The sequence below is a fragment of the Carassius carassius genome, chromosome 4, assembly GCF_963082965.1.
Source record: "Carassius carassius chromosome 4, fCarCar2.1, whole genome shotgun sequence".
Lineage (NCBI taxonomy): Eukaryota > Metazoa > Chordata > Actinopteri > Cypriniformes > Cyprinidae > Carassius > Carassius carassius.
The window spans coordinates 708,763-732,685 of record NC_081758.1 but is presented as its reverse complement, the minus strand read 5'-3'; the positions used below and the strand labels follow the sequence as shown (position 1 = coordinate 732,685).

Below are 23,923 nucleotides of genomic sequence, written 5' to 3'. Positions count from 1 at the left end.
TGACATATGATGGTGTGGTGATGTGTGTGATGTGATGTATGATGTTGTGGTGTGATGTGTGTGATGTGATGTGTGATGTGAAGTGATGTATGATGTTGTGGTGTGGTGATGTGTGTGATGTGATGTATGATGTTGTGGTGTGATGTGATGTATGATGTTGTGGTGTGGTGATGTGTGTGATGTATGATGTTGTGGTGTGGTGATGTGATGTGATGTGACGTATGATGTTGTGATGTATGATGTGTGTGATGTGAAGTGATGTATGATGTTGTGGTGTGGTGATGTGTGTGATGTATGATGTTGTGGTATGATGTGTGTGATGTGATGTGTGTGATGTTGTGGTGTGGTGATGTGTGGGATGTATGATGTTGTGGTGTGGTGATGTGATGTGATGTGACGTATGATGTTGTGGTGTGGTGATGTGATGTGATGTGACGTATGATGTTGTGGTGTGGTGATGTGATGTGATGTGACGTATGATGTTGTGGTGTGGTGATGTGTGTGGTGTGATGTGATGTATGATGTTGTGGTGTGGTGATGTGTGTGATGTATGATGTTGTGGTGTGGTGATGTGTGTTATGTGATGTGACGTATGATGTTGTGGTGTGGTGATGTGTGTGATGTGATGTATGATGTTGTGGTGTGATGTGGTGTGATGTGTGTGATGTGATGTATGATGTTGTGGTGTGGTGATGTGTGTGATGTATGATGTTGTGGTGTGGTGATGTGTGTGATGTGATGTGACGTATGATGTTGTGGTGTGGTGATGTGTGTGATGTGATGTATGATGTTGTGGTGTGATGTGTGTGATGTGATGTATGATGTTGTGATGTATGATGTTGTGGTGTGGTGATGTGTGTGATGTGATGTATGATGTTGTGGTGATGTGTGTGATGTGATGTGATGTGATGTGATGTGATGTATGATGTTGTGGTGTGGTGATGTGTGTGATGTTGTGGTGTGATATGTGATGTGATGTATGATGTTGTGGTGTGGTGATATGTGATGTGATGTGGTGTGATGTGATGTGTGTGATGTATGATGGTGTGGTGATGTGTGTGATGTGATGTGATGTGATGTATGATGGTGTGGTGTGGTGTGGTGTGATATGATGTGATGTATGATATGTGATGTGTGTGTGGTGTATGATGTTGTGGTGTTGTGATGTATGATGTGGTGTGCTATGATGTGTTGCAGGGATGGAAATTAGCGGGTAAACTCGCTTCACCTACCAGCCACTGTGGCGGATAATTGAAAATAGCATACTGTTTCACCCAGCCGGTGGGAAAAAAGTTAATTTCCATCCCTGGTGTGTAAAACACGCAATATCATCTGTGTAATATCATCTGAAGCAGCTCCGTGGAGAAAGGCGGTGTAAACCGAGCTCAAAACTGCGGCGTTGTTCCCAGTGCAGTGTTTGCAGCTGAAGTTAGTGCCGCTGGCGGAGTGATATATTGGTTGGTTATTTACAGTATGTTTTATAGCATGCACTCATGATATACAAGATCGTGTGAAGAGTTGAATTTGTTATTGCGCACAAGTTTCCGCATACTGTCAGGTCTCTGTCAGACCCCGGTAAGTTCATTTTGCTCCAGCATTCTGCAACATTTTAGATTCTTCAAGTACTTTTTCAGAAGTTAGCTCTGTGGCCAGTAGGCTAAGTCAACCCTTTACATTGCGACTCTTCCTTCTGGCTACTAAATGATCTCTAATATCGAAGACAATGGCTAATAAATTCTCTGATTTTACTCGCCAGTGTGTTAGTTGGAGGCTAAGTTTAGCACAGATATTTTCACTCGCAAACACTCTCTGACTCTCCGTCAGACGATCTGTGCTTTTTTTTTCCTCAATGACTCCAAACAACGCACCTGTATAATGTACCGTGAACTCTAGTGTTACGGCGCACAAATCGCCGTCGCTCTCTCACTCACAGAGAGAGAGAGAGGGGATTGACGTGCTACATTTAAACAATATTATTTGTTGTATTTTCCTGTCTAAATAAAGGCGTGCCTATAGACTTCAGATCTTAAGAACAGCTGGGTTTTCCGGTAGTGGGTGGAGTTAATGCGCGAAAGGCAATCTCATTGGCTGGCGCTCACCTATTATCGTCCCTGTTTTGATTTCAGCAAATCAGTTCGAATGAACACACAAAACCTGATTAATATTCATAAATCCAGCAGCTCATTAATCCTTAGTGTGTTTTATAGTTTTTATTAGTAGGATTCGTATTAATATTATTATCTTATCAGGAGTTTTGCAAGTTTTTTCCCCAAAAGTATTATTATTATTTTTTTTATTTTTTTTTTTTTTACAGAAACATTGAATGACCAAAAAAGCACCACCACCGGTCCAGTTAAAATGTTCAGTTAAAAGGACTTATAATCATTCAAACATGATTATCAAGTTTACTTCTACTTACTAAAGTTTTATTGTTAAATTATACTTGATTATTATAAAGCTTAACTGACTGGCCAGTAAACTAAAATAATTACCAGCCAATGGCGATTCAATTGCCAAAGTGTCCGTAGGCGTAGAGGGTTGTAAGTTATGTAGAAACAACATTGTATCACTACACACGTTTGACAGCTCTGGCGTGATGAGACGCATAAAACGATGTATTAAAAACGCTCTGCGCTTGTTTGTCGATGTCAATCTCAATGTCACCTTTATTTATATAGCGCTTTAAACAAAATACATTGCGTCAAAGCAACTGAACAACATTCATTAGGAAAACAGTGTCAATAATGCAAAGATGATAGTTAAAGGCAGTTCATCATTGGATTCAGTTATGTCATCTCTGTTCAGTTAAATAGTGTCTGTCCATTTATTTGCAATCAAGTCAACGATATCGCTGTAGATGAAGTGTCCCCAACTAAGCAAGCCAGAGGCGACTGCGGCAAGGAACCGAAACTCCATCGGTGACAGAATGGAGAAAAAAACCTTGGGAGAAACCAGGCTCAGTTGGGGAGCCAGTTCTCCTCTGACCAGACGAAACCAGTAGTTCAATTCCAGGCTGCAGCAAAGTCAGATTGTGCAGAAGAATCATCTGTTTCCTGTGGTCTTGTCCTGGTGCTCCTCTGAGACAAGGTCTTTACAGGGGATCTGTATCTGGGGCTCTAGTTGTCCTGGTCTCCGCTGTCTTTCAGGGATGTAGAGGTCCTTTCTAGGTGCTGATCCAGCATCTGGTCTGGATACGTACTGGATCCGGGTGACTGCAGTGACCCTCTGATCTGGACACAGACTGGATCTGGTGGCCACGGTGACCTCGGAACAAGAGAGAAACAGACAAGTATTAGCGTAGATGCCATTCTTCTAATGATGTAGCAAGTACATAGGTTGTTATGGGAAGTGTTTCCGGTTCCGGTTTACCTAATTAATGCAGCCTAAAAATCCTTTAACGGATTTGGATAATAAAAGCATATTAGTATGTTATGTGTATGCCAGGTTAAAGAGATGGGTCTTTAATCTAGATTTAAACTGCAAGAGTGTGTCTGCCTCCCGAACAATGTTAGGTAGGTTATTCCAGAGTTTGGGCGCCAAATAGGAAAAGGATCTGCCGCCTGCAGTTGATTTTGATATTCTAGGTATTATCAAATTGCCTGAGTTTTGAGAACGTAGCGGACGTAGAGGATTATAATGTAAAAGGAGCTCATTCAAATACTGAGGTGCTAAACCAATCAGGGCTTTATAAGTAATAAGCAATATTTTAAAATCTATGCGATGCTTGATAGGGAGCCAGTGCAGTGTTGACAGGACCGGGCTAATATGGGCATACTTCCTGGTTCTAGTAAGAACTCTTGCTGCTGCATTTTGGACTAGCTGTAGTTTGTTTACTAAGCGTGCAGAACAACCACCCAATAAAGCATTACAATAATCTAACCTTGAGGTCATAAATGCATGGATTAACATTTCTGCATTTGACATTGAGAGCATAGGCCGTAATTTAGATATATTTTTGAGATGGAAAAATGCAGTTTTACAAATGCTAGAAACGTGGCTTTCTAAGGAAAGATTGCGATCAAGTAGCACACCTAGGTTCCTAACTGATGACGAAGAATTGACAGAGCAACCATCAAGTCTTAGACAATGTTCTAGGTTATTACAAGCGGAGTTTTTAGGTCCTATAATTAACACCTCTGTTTTTTCAGAATTTAGCAGTAAGAAATTACTCGTCATCCAGTTTTTTATATCGACTATGCAATCCATTAGTTTTTCAAATTGGTGTGTTTCACCGGGCTGCGAAGAAATATAGAGCTGAGTATCATCAGCATAACAGTGAAAGCTAACACCATGTTTCCTGATGATATCTCCCAAGGGTAACATATAAAGCGTGAAGAGTAGCGGCCCTAGTACTGAGCCTTGAGGTACTCCATACTGCACTTGTGATCGATAGGATACATCTTCATTCACTGCTAAGAACTGATGGCGGTCATATAAGTACGATTTAAACCATGCTAATGCACTTCCACTGATGCCAACAAAGTGTTCAAGTCTATGCAAAAGAATGTTGTGGTCAATTGTGTCAAACGCAGCACTAAGATCCAATAAAACTAATAGAGAGATACACCCACGATCAGATGATAAGAGCAGATCATTTGTAACTCTAAGAAGAGCAGTCTCAGTACTATGATACGGTCTAAATCCTGACTGGAAATCCTCACATATACCATTTTTCTCTAAGAAGGAATATAATTGTGTGGATACCACCTTTTCTAGTATCTTGGACAGAAAAGGGAGATTCGAGATTGGTCTATAATTAACTAGTTCTTTGGGGTCAAGTTGTGGTTTTTTGATGAGAGGCTTAATAACAGCCAGTTTGAAGGTTTTGGGGACATGTCCTAATGACAATGAGGAATTAATAATAGTCAGAAGAGGATCTATGACTTCTGGAAGCACCTCTTTCAGGAGCTTAGATGGTATAGGGTCTAACATACATGTTGTTGGTTTAGATGATTTAACAAGTTTATACAATTCTTCCTCTCCTATGGTAGAGAATGAGTGGAACTGTTCCTCAGGGGGTCTATAGTGCACTGTCTGATGTGATACTGTAGCTGACGGCTGAATGGTTGCAATTTTATCTCTAATAGTATCGATTTTAGAAGTAAAGTAGTTCATAAACTCATTACTGCTGTGGTGTTGGGAAATGTCAACACTTGTTGAGGCTTTATTTTTCGTTAATTTAGCCACTGTATTGAATAAATACCTGGGGTTATGTTTGTTTTCTTCTAAAAGAGAAGAAAAGTAATCGGATCTAGCAGTTTTTAATGCTTTTCTGTAGGATATGTTACTTTCCCGCCAAGCAATACGAAATACCTCTAGTTTTGTTTTCCTCCAGCTGCGCTCCATTTTTCGGGCTGCTCTCTTTAGGGTGCGAGTATGCTCATTATACCATGGTGTCAAACTGTTTTCCTTAACCTTCCTTAAGCGTAAAGGAGCAACTTTATTTAAAGTGCTAGAAAAGAGAGAGTCCATAGTTTCTGTTACATCATCAAGTTGTTCTGAGGTTTTGGATATGCTAAGGAATTTGGATACATTAGGAAGATAACTTAAAAAGCAGTCTTTTGTGTTAGAAATGATGGTTCTTCCATACTTGTAACAAGAAGTAGAATTTACAATTTTGGCTATATGAATTTTGCAAAGAACTAAATAATGATCTGAGATATCATCACTTGGCTGTATAATTTCAACACCATCAACATCAATTCCATGTGACAGTATTAAATCTAGAGTATGATTTCGACAATGAGTAGGTCCTGAAACGTGTTGTCTAACACCAATAGAGTTCAGAATGTCTATAAATGCTGATCCCAATGCATCGTTTTCATTATCAACATGGATATTAAAATCACCAACTATTAAAACTTTATCTGCAGCCAGAACTAACTCGGATGTAAAATCACCAAACTCTTTAATAAAGTCTGTATGGTGCCCTGGTGGCCTGTATACAGTAGCCAGTACAAACATAACAGGGGATTTATCATTAACATTTGTTTCTCTGGATAATGTTATATGAAGTACCATTACTTCAAACGAGTTATACTTGTAGCCTGCCCTCTGAGAAATCCTGAAAACGTTGTTATAAATTGAAGCAACACCTCCACCTTTGCCTTTTAGACGTGGCTCATGTTTATAACAGTAATCTTGGGGGGTGGACTCATTTAAAATAATGTAATCATCAGGTTTTAGCCAGGTTTCTGTCAAACAGAGTACATCTATATTATGATCAGTGATCATATTATTTACAAAAAGTGTTTTCGTAGAAAGGGATCTGATAATCAGTAAGCCAAGCTTTATCATTTGTTTATCCATATTGCTTCTGTTTTTTATTTGTTGAACCTCAATTAAATTGTTAATCTTAACCTGGTTTGGACGTTTTTTGTATTTTCTAGTTCGGGGAACAGACACAGTCTCTATAGTGTGATATCTAGGTGAAAGAGTCTCTATGTGCTGAGAATTAACTGACCTCTGTGACGGGAGGCAGCTAGCAGACGGTCGGTTTAGCCAGTCTGTCTGCTTCCTGACCTGGGCCCCAGTTAGTCAAGTATAAACACTAAGACTATTTGCCATATTTCTAGAGAGAAGAGTGGCGCCACCCCAGGAGGGATGAAGACCATCTCTTTTAAACAGGTCAGGTCTGCCCCAAAAGCTCGTCCAATTGTCTATGAAACCTATGTTATTCTGTGGGCACCACTTAGACATCCAGCCATTGAGTGATGACAATCTGCTATGCATCTCATCACCACGGTAAGCAGGGAGGGGACCAGAGCATATTACAGTGTCTGACATCGTGCTTGCAAGTTCACACACCTCTTTAATGTTATTTTTAGTGATCTCCGACTGGCGAAGTCGAACATCATTAGCGCCGGCATGAATAACAATCTTACTGTATTTACGTTTAGCATTAGCCAGCACTTTTAAATTTGCCAAGATGTCAGGCGCTCTGGCTCCCGGTAAACATTTGACTATGGTGGCTGGTGTCTCTATATTCACGTTCCGTACAATAGAATCACCAATAACTAGAGCACTTTCATCAGGTTTCTCAGTGGGTGCATCACTGAGTGGGTAGAACCTGTTTAATGTTTTGATCGGAACAGAAGAGCGGTGTTTTGACCCACGACTACGCTGCCTCACCGTCACCCAGTTGCCCTGCTGCTGGGGCTCTGTTTCCGGAACCGAACAATGTACAGGAATCCCTGAGCTAGACGCATCCAAAGCCGTATCTAGAGCCCTAACATTCTTACTGTCCTCAATTAAAGTTTGGATGCGTGTCTCTAATTCTGAAATCTTCTCTGTCAGCCTAACTATTTCCCTGCATTTATCACATGTGAATCCCTCATCAGCGACAGAGATAGATAAACTGTACATGTGGCAAGAGGTGCAAGAAACAATGATAGGAGAAGCCATTACCCACCGTGCTTGATGAAAATTCTTACTGCGGTTGTTTGATGAACTTGTGAAAAACTGGAGCGAGGGAGAGGAGAAAAGAATACAGCGATAGGTTCGAATGAAGACGCTAATGACAAGCTAACGAGTGCTAACGCTTTGCAGGTGTACTGCACTCACGGATATAAATTAAAAGTGAACGATCAAAGTTAATCTGATAAGATTGATCGATAATATCAGAAATATGGTGTGAATTAAGTTATATTTTACCACTTTAAAAAAACAGAGAGTGATAGTAAGATAAAGATTCTAGAGAAAAAAATAAAATAAAAACAGTTACACGGAGCTACAAAATGTTACACAAGGCCAACAGGAAGTAGAGAAAACACTGTCCAACAGCGACACCCGCAGGCAAGAATGTGAATGAGTGCAGGATGGTGTAAAAGTTTGCGAGTCAAGATTTACTTCAGTGATACAGTGTTGAACAGGGGACTTTTCCCCACGTGTTCCCTCAACCACAAAAAAAAATTAAAAAAGAATTCACTTATACAGACAAATACTTGAATCCTTTCCTTTGGAGTTAAATACATTATTAATGTGTACGAAAACAGTGCAGTATCATCCGGTTGGGCTACGGAGCTGAGAGAATGAGCCGCTTCAGCAAGAGTCGGCTGTTTCAAAACCTAGTAAGCTGCCTAGATAGACAACATCTGAGCATCACATGCAGTTACACATTGTCGGTTAAAAACAAGAAATTGGCTGGTAAAAACATTGAGTGGCTGGTAGATTTTGAAATCCAGCAGACACAGTGGCCACTGGTCAAAACAGTTAATTTCCATCCCTGATGTGTTGTGATGTATGATGTTGTGGTGATGTGATGTGATGTGTTGTGATTCGTGATGTGATGTGATGTGATGTGATGTGATGTGATGTGGTGTGATGTTGTGATGTGGTGTGATGTTGTGTTTGGTGTGGTGTAGTGTTTTGATGTGTTATCATGTGTTCTGATGATGTGTTTTGCAGATGGTGGGATTGCTGCAGCATCTGAAGTCACACAGAAGGATCTCTGCTCCCACTGACCTGGAGAGCTCGTATCTCCTGGAGAACGCTCTAGAACCCACGGCTCTGGCTCACACACGCCTGCCCTTTCATCTGCTCTTCCAGAACAACCACGCCTTCTGGAAGATTGTCTGTGTGTATCAGAGACCTGGCTCTGCCGTGTATTTCATCCTGAATGAGTGCCTTATTCTCTGTTGTAATGTGATGTGTCCTCCACAGCTCCAGAACTCAGTGAGGACACTTTACCCACGCTGCTCCTCATCTGTAAACTCATGAAGGTGACACACATGAAGGAGCGTTTCTGTTTCTGCATGCCAGGGTGTTATTATTGTTTAGTTAGTTAGGTGGTGTGTTTAAATCATGTGTTATGTGAATATAATAAACTCATACTAGGGACTAAACCAAATGGAGATGTGTGCAGTGTTTTTCTGGTTTGTTTTCCCCAGGTGAACCCTGATAAGCTGTATGTTCTAGCTGTGAACCATGTGTTCAAGAAGAGTCTGTTGCCTCTGCTGACGGATCCGTCCAAGAGAAGCCTGATGCCTGCTCCCAGTAAAGACTTGTCTCGTGTGACTCAGAGTATCTTTACACACGCTCTGTGCATCCAGAATCTGGAGCTCGCCGCAGCCACGGTCCATAAGATAGCCCAGGAGCTTCCTGCAGGTCAGTCAGGGGTCAGCACCACGCTTCATCACTCTCATGTGTGTGTCATATCAGAATACACACCACTGAACATGTCCTTCACACACGCTGGCACTCATATTCTGTGATGGACCTGAGTGAAGGCAGCACATTACAAATGAAATGAATTATATTTTATTTTTCCGTCTGTCTTTTTTGTAATTGTTTGGTTCCAGGTGCACAGAAGACAGATTTCCTGAAGTTCAGCTTGGAGCTCGTGCACAAGTTACTGCAGTCTGAGACGCTGGAGGTATGCTGGATTCTCAGAGGAAGTAAAATATCATATTGATTTTGGGACACATTATGTATGTAAAACCCTTTGTGCTTTCACTGTGTTCTGTGTGATATTAAACGACTAGAACAAGATCAGGAAACACACGTCTCTTTGTTCCTGCTCAAGTTCATTCATAAATATAAACTCAAATCAAATCTACTGAAAAACACTGCTAATGAAAAGACCAACCAAAAACATTCATAACATAGCATTTAACATTTTTAGATAATGCAAAAAATATTATTTGTTGTTTTTATGAACTCATAGCCCTGAAGATGAGTAATAATCAGTCCTTCGGAGTAAGTGTGTGTAAGAAAGTGGCCTGGGCTTCTGTCTCCTGATGATGGCTAGCTGACGAACGAGTGCAGACTCACACAGAGCATGCTATGTCTAACTGACTCAGAGCATGAAGCAGCTGTGTTATCTAACTGTTGCTGGTGCTGTTTACGGAGAGGAGTGTTTGTGTGTTTCTTCCCCAGGACAGTCTTCAGACTCGAGGTGAAGCTCTGATCTCGAAGCTGCAGCTGCAGTATCAGCGCTCGGCCACAGAGAACGCTCTGCTGTCGTCTCAGCTGGGCTCTCCAGAGCTGCTGAAGCTCACAGGGCTGCCAGCGAGGCTCATCGTGGCTCTGTTTGAGCACAGCTCGGTGCTGGAGCGCATGACAAGCCCTGCTGGACTCCACTACCCCGGTAACACTAGTGCTCTACTGGCACTACACTGTGTCTCTTCATTGGGCTCATACAATCACAGTCAAAACTATTCAGTTATCACTAAAAAACTGTTCTGTTTTCTTTTTTGACCTACAAATGATCATTTGTCACTTTGACAGGCTGTTTAAAATGTATTGTCACAGTCAAAAAAAGAAAGAAAATCAAATAAATAATATTGGGGGTGGGGGGGATCCACAGAAATATTAAGATCAGCTGCAGAGTGTGTGTCTGTGTGTGTGTGTGTGTGTGTGTGTGTGTGTGTGTGTGTGTGTGAGTGTGTAGTCGTTTGTATTTAAACTCTGCTCGTTCTGTAATTGGACAGATATTCACAGCGTGGCCAGAGACATTGCGTCCATCAATGCTGTGGATCTTCTGAAGATCCGGAACATTCTTCTGGAGAAGTGGTTGTGTCAGACAGGACAGTCCAATGGAAAGGTAACACTGCAGAGTCTTCTGAGGAACAAACACATGTATCTGCTGCAGTAGATCTTACTGTTGTCCTGTGTTTACAGAGTAGAGGAACACGGTGATAAACACTTTCATTACATTAAAGTACTTTAATATCTGTTATACAGAGACGAGATGAAAACACCATCTAAACCCTATAGTGTTGTAACAATACCAAAATTATGTTTCGATACCGATACCAAGTCAAGAATTGCGATTTCGATACTTTTTCGATATTTCCTGAAAGGGGAAAATACACTCTCAAATATCAGTTCTAATCATATAACACACTAATAAATGAACATATGAACAGCATATATGTTAAACATTTGAACAAAATATGACATTTAACAATCTAAAAAAACAATTCGAGCAACGACATAAATTAAATTTTAAAAGTGAAAAGTGGAAAGTGAAAGTGAAAGTTTAGCACCATTATCTGTTAGCATAAGAAACGTAAGAGTAATAACTTTATCTTGATTCTGAACTTTGTTTAATATAATCACTGTTCATATTTTTATTCAATGTTTCTGAACTCCAAAGATTAAATATCAAAATATAAATAATATCAATTTAAGCAATGGTATTCAAGGTAAAAAAACAAAACAAAAAAGCAAATAAAATTTAGCAGCAATATATCAGATATTGTAGCTTATTCTGTCAGTTGTGCAACCTTTCCTTTCAGAGGAGAAAACTCAGCCAGTGAGCTTTGAGCGCCATCTTTACTGAGCGCCATCTGTAGTGAGCGCCATCTTTACTGAGCGCCATCTGTAGTGAGCGCCATCTTTACTGAGCGCCATCTGTAGTGAGCGCCATCTTTACTGAGCGCCATCTGTAGTGAGCGTCATCTGTAGTGAGCGCAATCTGTCATCTGTAGTGAGCGCCATCTTTAGTGAGCGCCATCTTTAGTGAGCGCCATCTGTAGTGAGCGCCATCTGTAGTGAGCGCCATCTGTAGTGAGCGCCATCTGTAGTGTGCGCCATCTGTAGTGAGCGCCATCTGTAGTGAGCGCCATCTGTAGTGTGCGCCATCTGTAGTGTGCGCCATCTGTAGTGTGCGCCATCTGTAGTGAGCGCCATCTGTAGTGAGCGCCATCTTTAGTGTGCGCCATCTGTCATCTGTAGTGAGCGCCATCTGTCATCTGTAGTGAGCGCCATCTGTAGTGAGCGCCATCTTTCATCTGTAGTGAGCGCCATCTGTAGTGAGCGCCATCTGTAGTGAGCGCCATCTGTAGTGAGCGGCATCTGTAGTGTGCGCCATCTGTAGTGTGCGCCATCTGTAGTGAGCGCCATCTGTAGTGAGCGCCATCTGAAGTGAGTGCCATCTGTCATCTGTAGTGAGCACCATCTGTAGTGTGCGCCATCTTTACGGAGCGCCATCTGTAGTGAGCGCCATCTTTAGTGTGCGCCATCTGTCATCTGTAGTGAGCGCAATCTGGCATCTGTAGTGAGCTATCTGTAGTGAGCGCCATCTGTAGTGAGCGCCATCTTTACTGAGCGCCATCTGTCATCTGTAGTGAGCGCCATCTGTCATCTGTAGTGAGCGCCATCTGTCATCTGTAGTGAGCGCCATCTGTAGTGAGCGCCATCTGTAGTGAGCGCCATCTGTAGTGTGCGCCATCTGTAGTGTGCGCCATCTGTAGTGAGCACCATCTGTAGTGAGCGCCATCTGTAGTGAGCGCCATCGGTAGTGAGCGCCATCGGTAGTGAGCGCCATCGGTAGTGAGCGCCATCGGTAGTGAGCGCCATCTGTAGTGAGCGCCATCTGTAGTGAGCGCCATCGGTAGTGAGCGCCATCTGTCATTTGTAGTGAGCGTCATCTGTAGTGAGCGCCATCTTTAGTGAGCGCCATCTGTAGTGAGCGCCATCTGTAGTGAGCGCCATCTGTAGTGTGCGCCATCTGTAGTGTGCGCCATCTGTAGTGTGCGCCATCTGTAGTGTGCGCCATCTGTAGTGAGCGCCATCTGTAGTGTGCGCCATCTGTAGTGTGCGCCATCTGTAGTGAGCGCCATCTGTAGTGAGCGCCATCTTTAGTGTGCGCCATCTGTCATCTGTAGTGAGCGCCATCTGTCATCTGTAGTGAGCGCCATCTGTAGTGAGCGCCATCTTTCATCTGTAGTGAGCGCCATCTGTAGTGAGCGCCATCTGTAGTGAGCGCCATCTGTAGTGAGCGCCATCTGTAGTGAGCGCCATCTGTAGTGTGCGCCATCTGTAGTGTGCGCCATCTGTAGTGAGCGCCATCTGAAGTGAGTGCCATCTGTCATCTGTAGTGAGCACCATCTGTAGTGTGCGACATCTTTACTGAGCGCCATCTGTAGTGAGCGCCATCTTTAGTGTGCGCCATCTGTCATCTGTAGTGAGCGCAATCTGGCATCTGTAGTGAGCTATCTGTAGTGAGCGCCATCTGTAGTGAGCGCCATCTTTACTGAGCGCCATCTGTCATCTGTAGTGAGCGCCATCTGTCATCTGTAGTGAGCGCCATCTGTCATCTGTAGTGAGCGCCATCTGTAGTGAGCGCCATCTGTAGTGAGCGCCATCTGTAGTGTGCGCCATCTGTAGTGAGCGCCATCTGTAGTGAGCGCCATCTGTAGTGAGCGCCATCGGTAGTGAGCGCCATCTGTAGTGAGCGCCATTGGTAGTGAGCGCCATCTGTCATTTGTAGTGAGCGCCATCTGTAGTGAGCGCCATCTGTAGTGAGCGCCATCTGTAGTGAGCGCCATCTGCAGTGAGTGCCATCTGTAGTGAGTGCCATCTGTCATCTGTAGTGAGCGCCATCGGTAGTGAGTGCCATCTGTAGTGAGTGCCATCTGTAGTGAGCGCCATCTGTCATCTGTAGTGAGCGCCATCGGTAGTGAGCGCCATCGGTAGTGAGCGCCACCGGTAGTGAGCGCCATCTGTCATTTGTAGTGAGCGTCATCTTTAGTGTGTGCCATCTGTAGTGAGCGTCATCTGTAGTGAGCGCCATCTGTCATCTGTAGTGAGCGCCATCTTTAGTGTGCGCCATCTGTAGTGAGCGCCATCTGTCATTTGTAGTGAGCGTCATCTGTAGTGAGCGCCATCTTTAGTGTGTGCCATCTGTAGTGAGCGCCATCTGTAGTGTAGTGAGCGTCATCTGTAGTGAGCGCCATCTTTAGTGTGCGCCATCTGTAGTGAGCGCCATCTGTAGTGAGCGCCATCTGTAGTGAGCGCCATCTGTCATCTTTAGTGTGCGCCATCTGTAGTGAGCGCCATCTGTAGTGAGCGCCATCTGTAGTGAGCGCCATCTTTACTGAGCGCCATCTGTAGTGAGCGCCATCTTTAGTGTGCGCCATCTGTAGTGAGCGTCATCTGTAGTGAGCGCCATCTGTCATCTGTAGTGAGCGCCATCTGTAGTGAGCGCCATCTGTCATCTGTAGTGAGCGCCATCTTTAGTGTGCGCCATCTGTGGTGTGCGCCATCTGTGGTGTGCGCCATCTGTAGTGAGCGCCATCTGTAGTGAGCGCCATCTGTCATCTGTAGTGAGCGCCATCTGTAGTGTGCGCCATCTGTAGTGAGCGCCATCTGTAGTGAGCGCAATCTGTCATCTGTAGTGAGCGTCATCTGTAGTGAGCGCCATCTTTAGTGTGCGCGATCTGTAGTGAGCGCCATCTGCCATCTGTAGTGAGCGCCATCTGTAGTGAGCGCCATCTGTAGTGAGCTTCATCTGTATTGAGCGCCATCTGTCATCTGTAGTGAGCGTCATCTGTAGTGAGCGTCATCTTTAGCGTGCGCCATCTGTAGTGAGCGCCATCTGTAGTGAGCGCCATCTGTAGTGAGCGTCATCTGTAGTGAGCGCCATCTGTCATCTGTAGTGTGCGCCATCTGTCATCTGTAGTGAGCGTCATCTGTAGTAAGCGCCATCTTTAGTGTGCGCGATCTGTAGTGAGCGCCATCTGTCATCTGTAGTGAGCGCCATCTGTAGTGTGCGCGATCTGTAGTGAGCGCCATCTGTAGTGTGCGCGATCTGTAGTGAGCGCCATCTGTAGTGTGCGCGATCTGTAGTGAGCGCCATCTGTCATCTGTAGTGAGCACCATCTGTAGTGAGCGCCATCTGTCATCTGTAGTGAGCACCATCTGTAGTGAGCGCCATCTTTAGTGTGCGCCATCTGTAGTGAGCGTCATTTGTAGTGAGCACCATCTGTCATCTGTAGTGAGCGCCATCTGTAGTGAGCGCCATCTGTAGTGAGCGCCATCTGTAGTGAGCGCCATCTGTAGTGAGCGCCATCTGTAGTGAGCGCCATCTGTAGTGAGCGCCATCTGTCATCTGTAGTTAGCGCCATCTTTGGTGAGCGCCATCTTTGGTGAGCGCCATCTTTGGTGAGCGCCATCTTCGGTGAGCGCCATCTTCGGGGAGCGCCATCTTCGGGTAGCGCCATCTTCAGTGAGAGCCATCGTTAGTGAGCGCCATCTTTGGTGAGCGCCATCTTTGGTGAGCGCCATCTTCGGTGAGCGCCATCTTCGGTGAGCGCCATCTTCGGTGAGCGCCATCTTCGGTGAGCGCCATCTTCGGTGAGCGCCATCTTCGGTGAGAGCCATCTTCGGTGAGCGCCATCTTCGGTGAGCGCCATCTTCGGTGAGCGCCATCTTTAGTGAGCGCCATCTTCGGGGAGCGCCATCTTCGGGGAGCGCCATCTTCGGGGAGCGCCATCTTCGGGGAGCGCCATCTTCGGGGAGCGCCATCTTTGGGGAGCGCCATCTTTGGGGAGCGCCATCTTTGGGGAGCGCCATCTTTGGGGAGCGCCATCTTTGGGGAGCGCCATCTTTGGGGAGCGCCATCTTTGGGGAGCGCCATCTTTGGGGAGCGCCATCTTCGGGGAGCGCCATCTTTGGTGAGCGCCATCTTTGGTGAGCGCCATCTTTGGTGAGCGCCATCTTTGGTGAGCGCCATCATAACTCCACGTTTAATCCCCGATTTATTAATGTGAATATATTATAATATGAACTGTCTGACCAAACAATTAAAATGTTAATTATGCAAGAAAACCTTGTGCTTTGTTCATCCGAACTATTTGTTAATGTGATTATGCACACATTTTAATAAAGCCTAATCAGTTTTTGTCACATGGTTATGAGACGACCCGTGCATCACTAATGCAGCATCTCGCTGTAGTGTTTGTCACATGACAGCTGCGGCTTCTTTGCTGCTTGCATGAGGAGAAAAACACAGACGTCCATAGGGAGGCACTGGAAGCGTGCGTTACACACACCAACATGAAATACGTCTCTTACAAATCTGGAACGCGGTCATTCTTCGAAGTATCGATACTAATAAATTTGTTGTGTCAGACAGGACACAGTACACACCTTTTGATTTGAACCAGAGTTGCTGACTGTGCTGACTAACTCTGTGCAGATTGACCATGAATTAACTTGACTAACCAAGTTCACTTTTCCAGAGAGACACTGTTAATTCCTCACTTCACAATCATAAAAATAATCAGTGGCATCATGCAGATCAATTTGTGTTAATTAGAGCAAAGAAGCTGTATTCTGAGAGCCATATTCAGTAACGAGCTTCTGATGCAGAGAGAGAGAAAACACCTGTCTAATAACAAGCCAGATGTAAAATTAGCAGGACAGTTGTTGTGGTGCTTATTTTTATAACTATAATAATACTATAAAAAATAAATAAAAACACCACCTCCCTGAAAAAAAGGTCTGTGCATAATTAAATAACCCTGTGGTTCTCAGTGTCACATTCTGAATCAGTATCCTGACACCAGTGTTGGTCATCCTACTTTAAAAAACTATTTAGTTACAGTTACAAATTATTTCTCCCAAAATGTAATTGAGTTAGTAACTCAGTTATCACATTGTAAAAGTAATTAGTTACTCAGCAAAGTAACTGTGATGTTATTTTTATGTTCTATTACGTCGTATAACATCTTTAATATATAAGATCTTTATATTAACTGACTGAAGAATAAAAACACTAAGTATTTTAGAAAATGCTGTATTTATTTGAATTCAATAGATTGCAGCCTGCCATTTGATATGCATAGAAATAAAAACATATTAAAAATAAATATTGAAAGTGCAAAATTACAACAAACAAATTTAAACTTGGGTAAAAAGAAACAAAATGAAACCTGGCCATTAGTGCAAATCTCTGTAACCGTATATTAGGCCTAAAGTTACTGCACAATGAACAGAACACTATCCAAACTCTTAAATATTCAGTACAGTAACATGTTAGCATGTGTTGATGTGAGGTGGTTCATAAGATTTGAGTTGCTTGAGGCAGACGTGGATAAAGTATTTTTTCCTGGGCATAGCGTGCATGTTACAGAAACATTCTTGCCTTTAGTATCAATTGACGAGAAGTAGTGCTGGTACTTTCAGTTCGAGAACGCCATTATCGCTGACGCTGTCTTGTGTTTAGTGGCTGTCGAGCGTGCAGTAATGATGTCCGATTCGCCAACGAATCGTTCAGTTTAACCGGTTCTTCTCAGTGAATCGGTTGAACCAGTTTAACAAATCGAACTGAATCGTTTGAAACGGTTCGCGTCTCCAATACGCATTAATCCACAAATGACTTAAGCTGTTAACTTTTTTAATGTGGCTGACACTCCCTCTGAGTTCAAACAAACCAATATCCCGGAGTAATTCATTTACTCAAACAGTACACTGACTGAACTGCTGTGAAGAGAGAACTGAAGATGAACACCGAGCCGAGCCAGATGACGAATGAACACGCCCACTGCGAAGAATCGGTTGCATCGGTTCTCGGATCACCAGTACACTGACTGAACCGTGAACCGTTTCTGTCGGACACGTCCGATTTGAGAACCGATGAGCTCTTTCTTGTTCTCGAGTCAAGATCCGGTTGCATCGGTTTTTTCAACCGGTTTGAATCGAAGCGTCAGATTCTGTAGACTGTAAATACTAATAAATATAATAAATGTGTGTGTGTTCTTAGATGTATGTAAAGTCATGCAGTGAGCACTGGAGCGCCCCCGTCAGGCTGAATGACTCAAGCACACTAGAGCTCTGGCAGAAGTGTTGAGCAGGAGTTAGTTCAGGTCTCTGCGTTTAGACCCAGAATCGGCCTCGCCTCAATAACACCTTACTTCATGGTAGCAGGCTTTTTATTTCATGACATATAGATGTATATATAAAATCTCACAATATTTTTTTATTTTTTATTTTTTTATAAATGGCTGGACCAATTTAAGAGATGCCATTAACCTTACAAATAAATGAATACAGCATATATAAATCTTTTAAGCACACTAGGTCTATTAAACGAAAGCATATGTAAAAGTAAACTGGTGTCATGTTCACTCCTGCTGAAGTGTGAGCGGTCACACACTCTGTGTTGGCCGACAAGGATAAATGGATACTTCACACAAAAATTTTAATTGTCATAATTCCTGTGGAATTGGTTTTTGTTTTGTGAAAGCCGATAAGTCTGTAGTGTGACCATCCAAAACCCCAGTTTGAACATATCTGCTTATGATTTAGCCTTCTTAGACAGGACTGATGTTCATGCTTGCTTTGTTGTAGGACATTCATCAGGACTGTGCGACTGATATAAGTGATGATCCTGATCTCATGAGGTACTAATAAAGTATTTTGGGATTATACCACATCATTTGATGTACCAGAACCAAGTGGATTACCAGTGGATTACTGTAACGTGGTAGAAGTCCTGCTGAAGTATGTGTCTCCCCAATCTTCTCTTTCTACTGCAGAGTTGTGTACTTGCTGCAGATGCACCCCATGGATATAAGTGCTCGACTGCTCAGCCCCATCCTGACAGCACAGACATGGGTGAGGAGCGCTTTACTGTGTGTGTGTCTGTGTGTCTGTGTGTCTGTGTCTGTGTGTGTGTGTGTGTGTGTGTGTGTGTGTGTGTGTGTGTGTGTGTGTGTGTGTCTCTGTGTGTGTGTGTGTGTGTGTCTGTGTGTGTCTGTGTGTGTGTGTCTCTGTCTCTGTCTGTGTGTGTGTGTGTGTGTCTCTGTGTGTGTGTGTGTGTGTGTGTGTGTGTGTGTGTCTCTGTGTGTGTCTGTGTGTGTGTGTGTGTGTGTGTGTGTGTGTCTCTGTGTGTGTGTGTGTGTGTATGTGTGTGTCTGTGTGTGTGTGTCTCTGTCTCTGTCTGTGTGTGTGTGTGTGTGTGTGTGTGTGTGTGTGTGTGTGTGTCTGTGTGTGTGTGTGTGTCTGTGTGTGTTTGTCTTTGTTTGTCTTTGTGTGTCTTTGTGTGTGTCTTTGTGTGTGTCTGTGTGTGTGTGTCTGTGTGTGTTTGTCTTTGTGTGTCTTTGTGTGTGTCTGTGTGTGTGTGTCTGTGTGTGTGTGTCTTTGTGTGTGTGTGTGTCTGTGTGTGTGTGTCTGTGTGTGTTTGTCTTTGTGTGTCTTTGTGTGTGTCTGTGTGTGTGTGTCTGTGTGTGTGTGTCTTTGTGTGTGTCTTTGTGTGTGTGTGTGTCTGTGCGTGTCTGTGTGTTTATAGTTATGTATGACTTGTATAATATAACTATAAAAATTAAACTATTAACAATTGGGATAATTGTATGAATACACTTAATTATTTTTTTTAAATAATAAAAATGTAAAATATTAGTTCAGTTCAGCGAAAAATCTAAATTATGTAATTAATAACTCGCCCTCATGTCGTTCCAAACCCGTGAGACCCCCGTTTATCTTCAGAACACAGTTTAAGATATTTTAGATTTAGTCCCTCCATTGAAGCTGTGTGTACGGTCTACTGTCCATGTCCAGAAAGGTAAGAAAAACATCATCAAAGTAGTCCATTTGACATCAGAGGGTCAGTTAGAATATTTTGAAGCATCGAAAATACATTTTGGTCCAAAAATAGAAAAAACGACGACTTTATTCAGCATTGTCTTCTCTTCCGTGTCTGTTGTGAGAGAGTTCAAATCAAAGCAGTTTGTGATATCCGGTTCACGAACGAATCATTCGATGTAACCGGATCTTCTTGAACCAGTTCACCAAATCGAACTGAATCGTTTTAAACGGTTTGCGTCTCTAATAAACTGTTAACTTGTTTAATGTGGCTGACACTCCCTCTGAGTTCAAACAAACCAATATCCAGGAGTAATTCCTGTACTCAAACAGTACACTGACTGAACTGCTGTGAAGAGAGAACTGAAGTGGCACTAAAACTTGTCTAGATCAGACGTAAGGAGTGTTGTTACATTTAATCATTTAGCAGACACTTTTATCAAAAGCGACTTACAAATGAGAACAATAGAAGCAGTCAGACCAACAAGAGAACAACAACAGTATACAAGTGCCATGACAAGTCTCAGTTAGTCTAGTATAAAACGCATAGCCAGGTGTTTTTGGTTAAGTGCTGGCGAAAAAGATGAGTCTTTAGATGTTTCTTGAAAATGAGTAAAGACTCGGCTGTTCGAATTGAGATTGGGAGGTCATTCCACCAGCTGGGTACAGTCCAGGAAAAGGTCCTTGAGAGTGATTTTGAACTTCTTTGGGATGGCACCACAAGGCGTCGTTCACTTGCAGAGCCCAAACTTCTGGAGGGCACATAAGATTTAACCAGTGAGTTTAGGTAAGTTGGTGCCGTGCCAGTGGTCGTCTTGTAGGCAAGCATCAGTACCTTGAATTTGATGCAAGCAGCTACTGGTAGCCAGTGTAACCTGATGAGGAGAGGAGTAACGTGAGCTTTTTTCAGCTCATTGAAGACAACCCTCGCTGCTGCATTCTGGATCAGTTACAGAGGCTTGACAGTACATGCAGGAAGAGCTAGGAGAGCATTACAATAGTCCAGTCTGGAGAGAACAAGAGCTTGGACAAGAAGTTGTGTGGCTTGCTCTGACAGGAAGGGTCTAATCTTCCTAATGTTGTATAAGGCAAACCTGCAGGACCGGGTCGTTGTAGCAATGTGGTCTGTGAAGCTTAACTGATGATCCATCACAACTCCTAGGTTTCTAGCTGTCCTCGAAGGAGTAATGGTTGATGAGCCCAGCTGTATAGAGAAGTTGTGATGAAGCAATGGGTTAGCTGGAATCACCAGGAGTTCTGTCTTCGTAAGGTTAAGCTGAAGGTGATGGTCATTCATCCAGCTAGAAATGTCACTCAGACAGGCTGAAATGCGAGCAGCTACCGTCGGGTTATCTGGTTGGAATGAGAGGTAGAGTTGGGTGTCATCAGCGTAGCAGTGATATGAAAAGCCATGCTTCTGAATGACAGATCCTAATGACGTCATGTAGATGGAGAAGAGAAGTGGTCCAAGTACTGAGCCTTGAGGAACCCCAGTAGCAAGGTGTTGTGACTTTGAAACATCACCCCTCCAAGACACCCTGAAGGATCTGTCAGAGAGGTAGGACTTAACCCACAGGAGTGCAGTTCCAGAGATGCCCATCTTTCTGAGGGTGGACAGGAGAATCTGGTGATAAACAGTGTCAAAAGCAGCAGACAGGTCCAGTAAGATGAGTACTGAGGATTTTGAAGCTGCTCTTGCTAGTCGCAGGGCTTCAGTAACCGAGAGCAGAGCAGTCTCAGTTGAGTGGCCACTTTTGAAGCCAGATTGGTTGCTGTCCAGGAGGTTGTTCTGTACAAGGAACATAGAAAACTGGTTGAACACAGCTCGCTCTGCAAAGTGTCTTTGCAATGAATGGAAGAAGGGATACCGGTCTGTAGTTTTCTAGAAGCGCTGGATTTAGAGATGGTTTCTTGAGCAGTAGGCTTACCCGAGCCTGCTTGAATGCTGAGGGAAATGTTCCAGAGTGAAGAGAGGAGTTGATAATGTGAGTAAGCGAAGGTATGACTGAAGAAGAGACTGCCTGAAGGATGGGTCAAAGAGGACCGGAGGCGGATATTTAATACAAGTTTTAAAAAATGTATCTCACCATGTTACTTAACCATTGCTGAATCTTGCTAACACTAAACTGAGCCCATCAGTTAACGTGTTAATCTGTTCAGCCCCTGGGAGGATCAGGCCTTCGTTTGACCTTTGAACACCGCAGTCGAGCTCTGCTCTGTCTCACACACTTAGCAGATGCTGCCACCTTGGAGACACTTTCCAACCAGCCGAGCAGCAAAATCAGGTGAGCTGCATCAGCAGTACTCTGTTCACTTTAACTCTTATTTGTGTTCAGAATAGAAGTGCCCAGTGTTAACGCAAACACACTTTTGGCATTTGTTTAATTATGAATGAATCTGCAGCCCTAATGACCATGTACTTATGTTTTCACAGATATTATTTGAAGTGCTACATGTACCTTGCCCAGATGGAGGCCCTGAACATTCCCTATACCTTGGAAATGTTCATCAGCAGCCCCAAGGAAGGCATGATCAAGGGTTTATGGAAGAACCACAACAATGAACCTCAGGTAGATATTACTACTAATATTAGAAATAGGTCTGCACAGTATATCAGAATAAAATCGATATGGCATGGTTCGATTGTAAATCTGTGCAGGCTTTTGATTGAATCGAGCTCTTCTGAGGCGCTGGATCACTGCAGAACTGCCTCAGGACGCTCGAGACTAGGGCTGCAACAAATTATTATTTTGATAATTGATTAAACTAACGATTATTGGTATGATTAATTGACTAATTGTCATTTTACTTCACTGATCAATCAGTAGACTTTGATTATTCAGCTTTTGCAATTAGCTCAAATTAAGGTACATTCTAACAAACAAATAAAGGTTATCACTTCAGCACAAAATGAGATGACAGACAGAAACTCTCTCATTCACCATTTAATAAAAAAAAATCAAGTTGTAATTCTCACTGAAAGCGACACTGACTCTGGTTTTGACTCAGCTCATGTTTAAAGCTGTAAAGCTGTTTGATTTAAGGGTCTGCAGAGCTCCTGCAAACATACACAACACTTTAAAGAGATGCTTTCTTAACTGCTGCTTTCACACCGCGGTCAGTTTTTGTTATTACATTAATGTGAGAAAAGTGCACAGATTACATCATCATCCAAACTCTGCTCCGCAGCTTCAGGTTTGGCTCTGCTGTGTTTGCTCTGAAGCGCTGTCTTCTCTTGATTTGCATCAGGAGAGCTGAATTACAGTCTTGTGCTACAGCGCCACACTGGTCAAACCGTGTTACTGCGTGTGGCTTTATCCTCTTCTCCGTCTTTGTCTGCCTCCCTGCCCTTTTAGACAACTTTGATTTAACGTCTTAAATCATTAGTAAAATCAAGATTCACCTGCACAATTCATCAATTCAGAATCAGAACACATTTACAAAAAAGTCAAATAGAAATGTATGGTATGTTTGATGGATTATGACAGCTAGTGCAGTGTTGAATGACTGAAACCGTAAACTAATGCCTGGATGTTTTAGGGATAGAACTATTCAACAGAACCAGTATCATTTATATTGTGATCAACATGATACCAGTCACTGATACTCTAGGAAACAGTCCATTGTACATAATTACATGAACATACAAAAGCATTCACAGTTTGTTCAAAAGGAGAAATTGCTTTTACGATGTGCACAATAGACACTTGTGCACATCGTAAAAGCAATTTCTCCTTTTGAACAAACTGTGAATGCTTTTGTATGTTCCTGTAATTATGTACAATGATGAAGAGGAGGATGAGATAGTTGAATTTCAGATCTGCTCTGAACAATGTACCGAAGTGGCCGAGAAAAACTGTAATTGATCGGTATTTTCTGATAAACATTTTTCACATTTAACAATGTATAAAATGTGTTTAGTTCTTTTCTCAAGCACTTCCACATTATTCATGTTGACATGATTCATTAACTCATAACCACAGTCTGTAAAGGACACGTCTGCATCTTGTTGGTGTGAATGCATACTTCTACTGCAAATCATTAATTGATTGTTTTTGCAGTACCGAATATAAATTTGAGAGTATTTATAATTAAATGTTTGTAAGTATGTCTTCCAGTAAGGCATATATGCGGTCTGTCTCTCCCCAGGCGGTGCGTCTCGTGGCAGAGCTCTGTCTGGAGTATGAGGTGTATGACCTGCAGCTGTGGAACAGTGTCTTACAGAAGCTGATGTCCTTCAATATGGTGAGTGCTAACACTGAACGAACACTGGGGCTGTCGTTAGCTGGAGGCTTTTAGTGCACAGACACTGCCTACTGAAACATGAATCATGGAAAACTAACTTTTGATGCTGAAAAAATCTGGAAACATGATCCATGAGTTCTGCATTTATATAGATTAGGAGTTATACTTGGTATGGCATTTGACACAATTGTGCAAGTACACTTGAAGCGGTCATGTTTGTTAGCCTTGTGTTCACTGCTGTTTTAAATGTCATCAAATCTTTGCTCTTTTGCTTCTGTAGACAAGCTACTTGCAGAAGGTTCTGGAGGCCCTCATATCAGTGCCCAGCCTTTTAGAGGTAAAATCTCACTAAAATATTCCTGCATGT

General features: G+C 43.0%; 1 protein-coding gene across 2 annotated transcripts in view; it reads left to right on the top strand.

Annotated features, from left to right (window-relative positions):
• kntc1 (kinetochore associated 1) overlaps positions 1-23,923 on the top strand; it is a 113,942-nt gene that overhangs the window by 72,263 nt on the left and 17,756 nt on the right. For both annotated transcript variants that reach the window (XM_059544220.1, XM_059544212.1), the window contains 12 exons: positions 8,407-8,575; positions 8,662-8,720; positions 8,889-9,105; positions 9,300-9,373; positions 9,877-10,087; positions 10,431-10,543; positions 18,079-18,131; positions 18,267-18,345; positions 21,472-21,596; positions 21,746-21,881; positions 23,461-23,556; positions 23,837-23,893. In XM_059544220.1, coding sequence (XP_059400203.1) covers positions 8,407-8,575; positions 8,662-8,720; positions 8,889-9,105; positions 9,300-9,373; positions 9,877-10,087; positions 10,431-10,543; positions 18,079-18,131; positions 18,267-18,345; positions 21,472-21,596; positions 21,746-21,881; positions 23,461-23,556; positions 23,837-23,893 — 1,389 coding nt within the window. The remainder of the gene's footprint in view (positions 1-8,406; positions 8,576-8,661; positions 8,721-8,888; positions 9,106-9,299; positions 9,374-9,876; positions 10,088-10,430; positions 10,544-18,078; positions 18,132-18,266; positions 18,346-21,471; positions 21,597-21,745; positions 21,882-23,460; positions 23,557-23,836; positions 23,894-23,923) is intronic.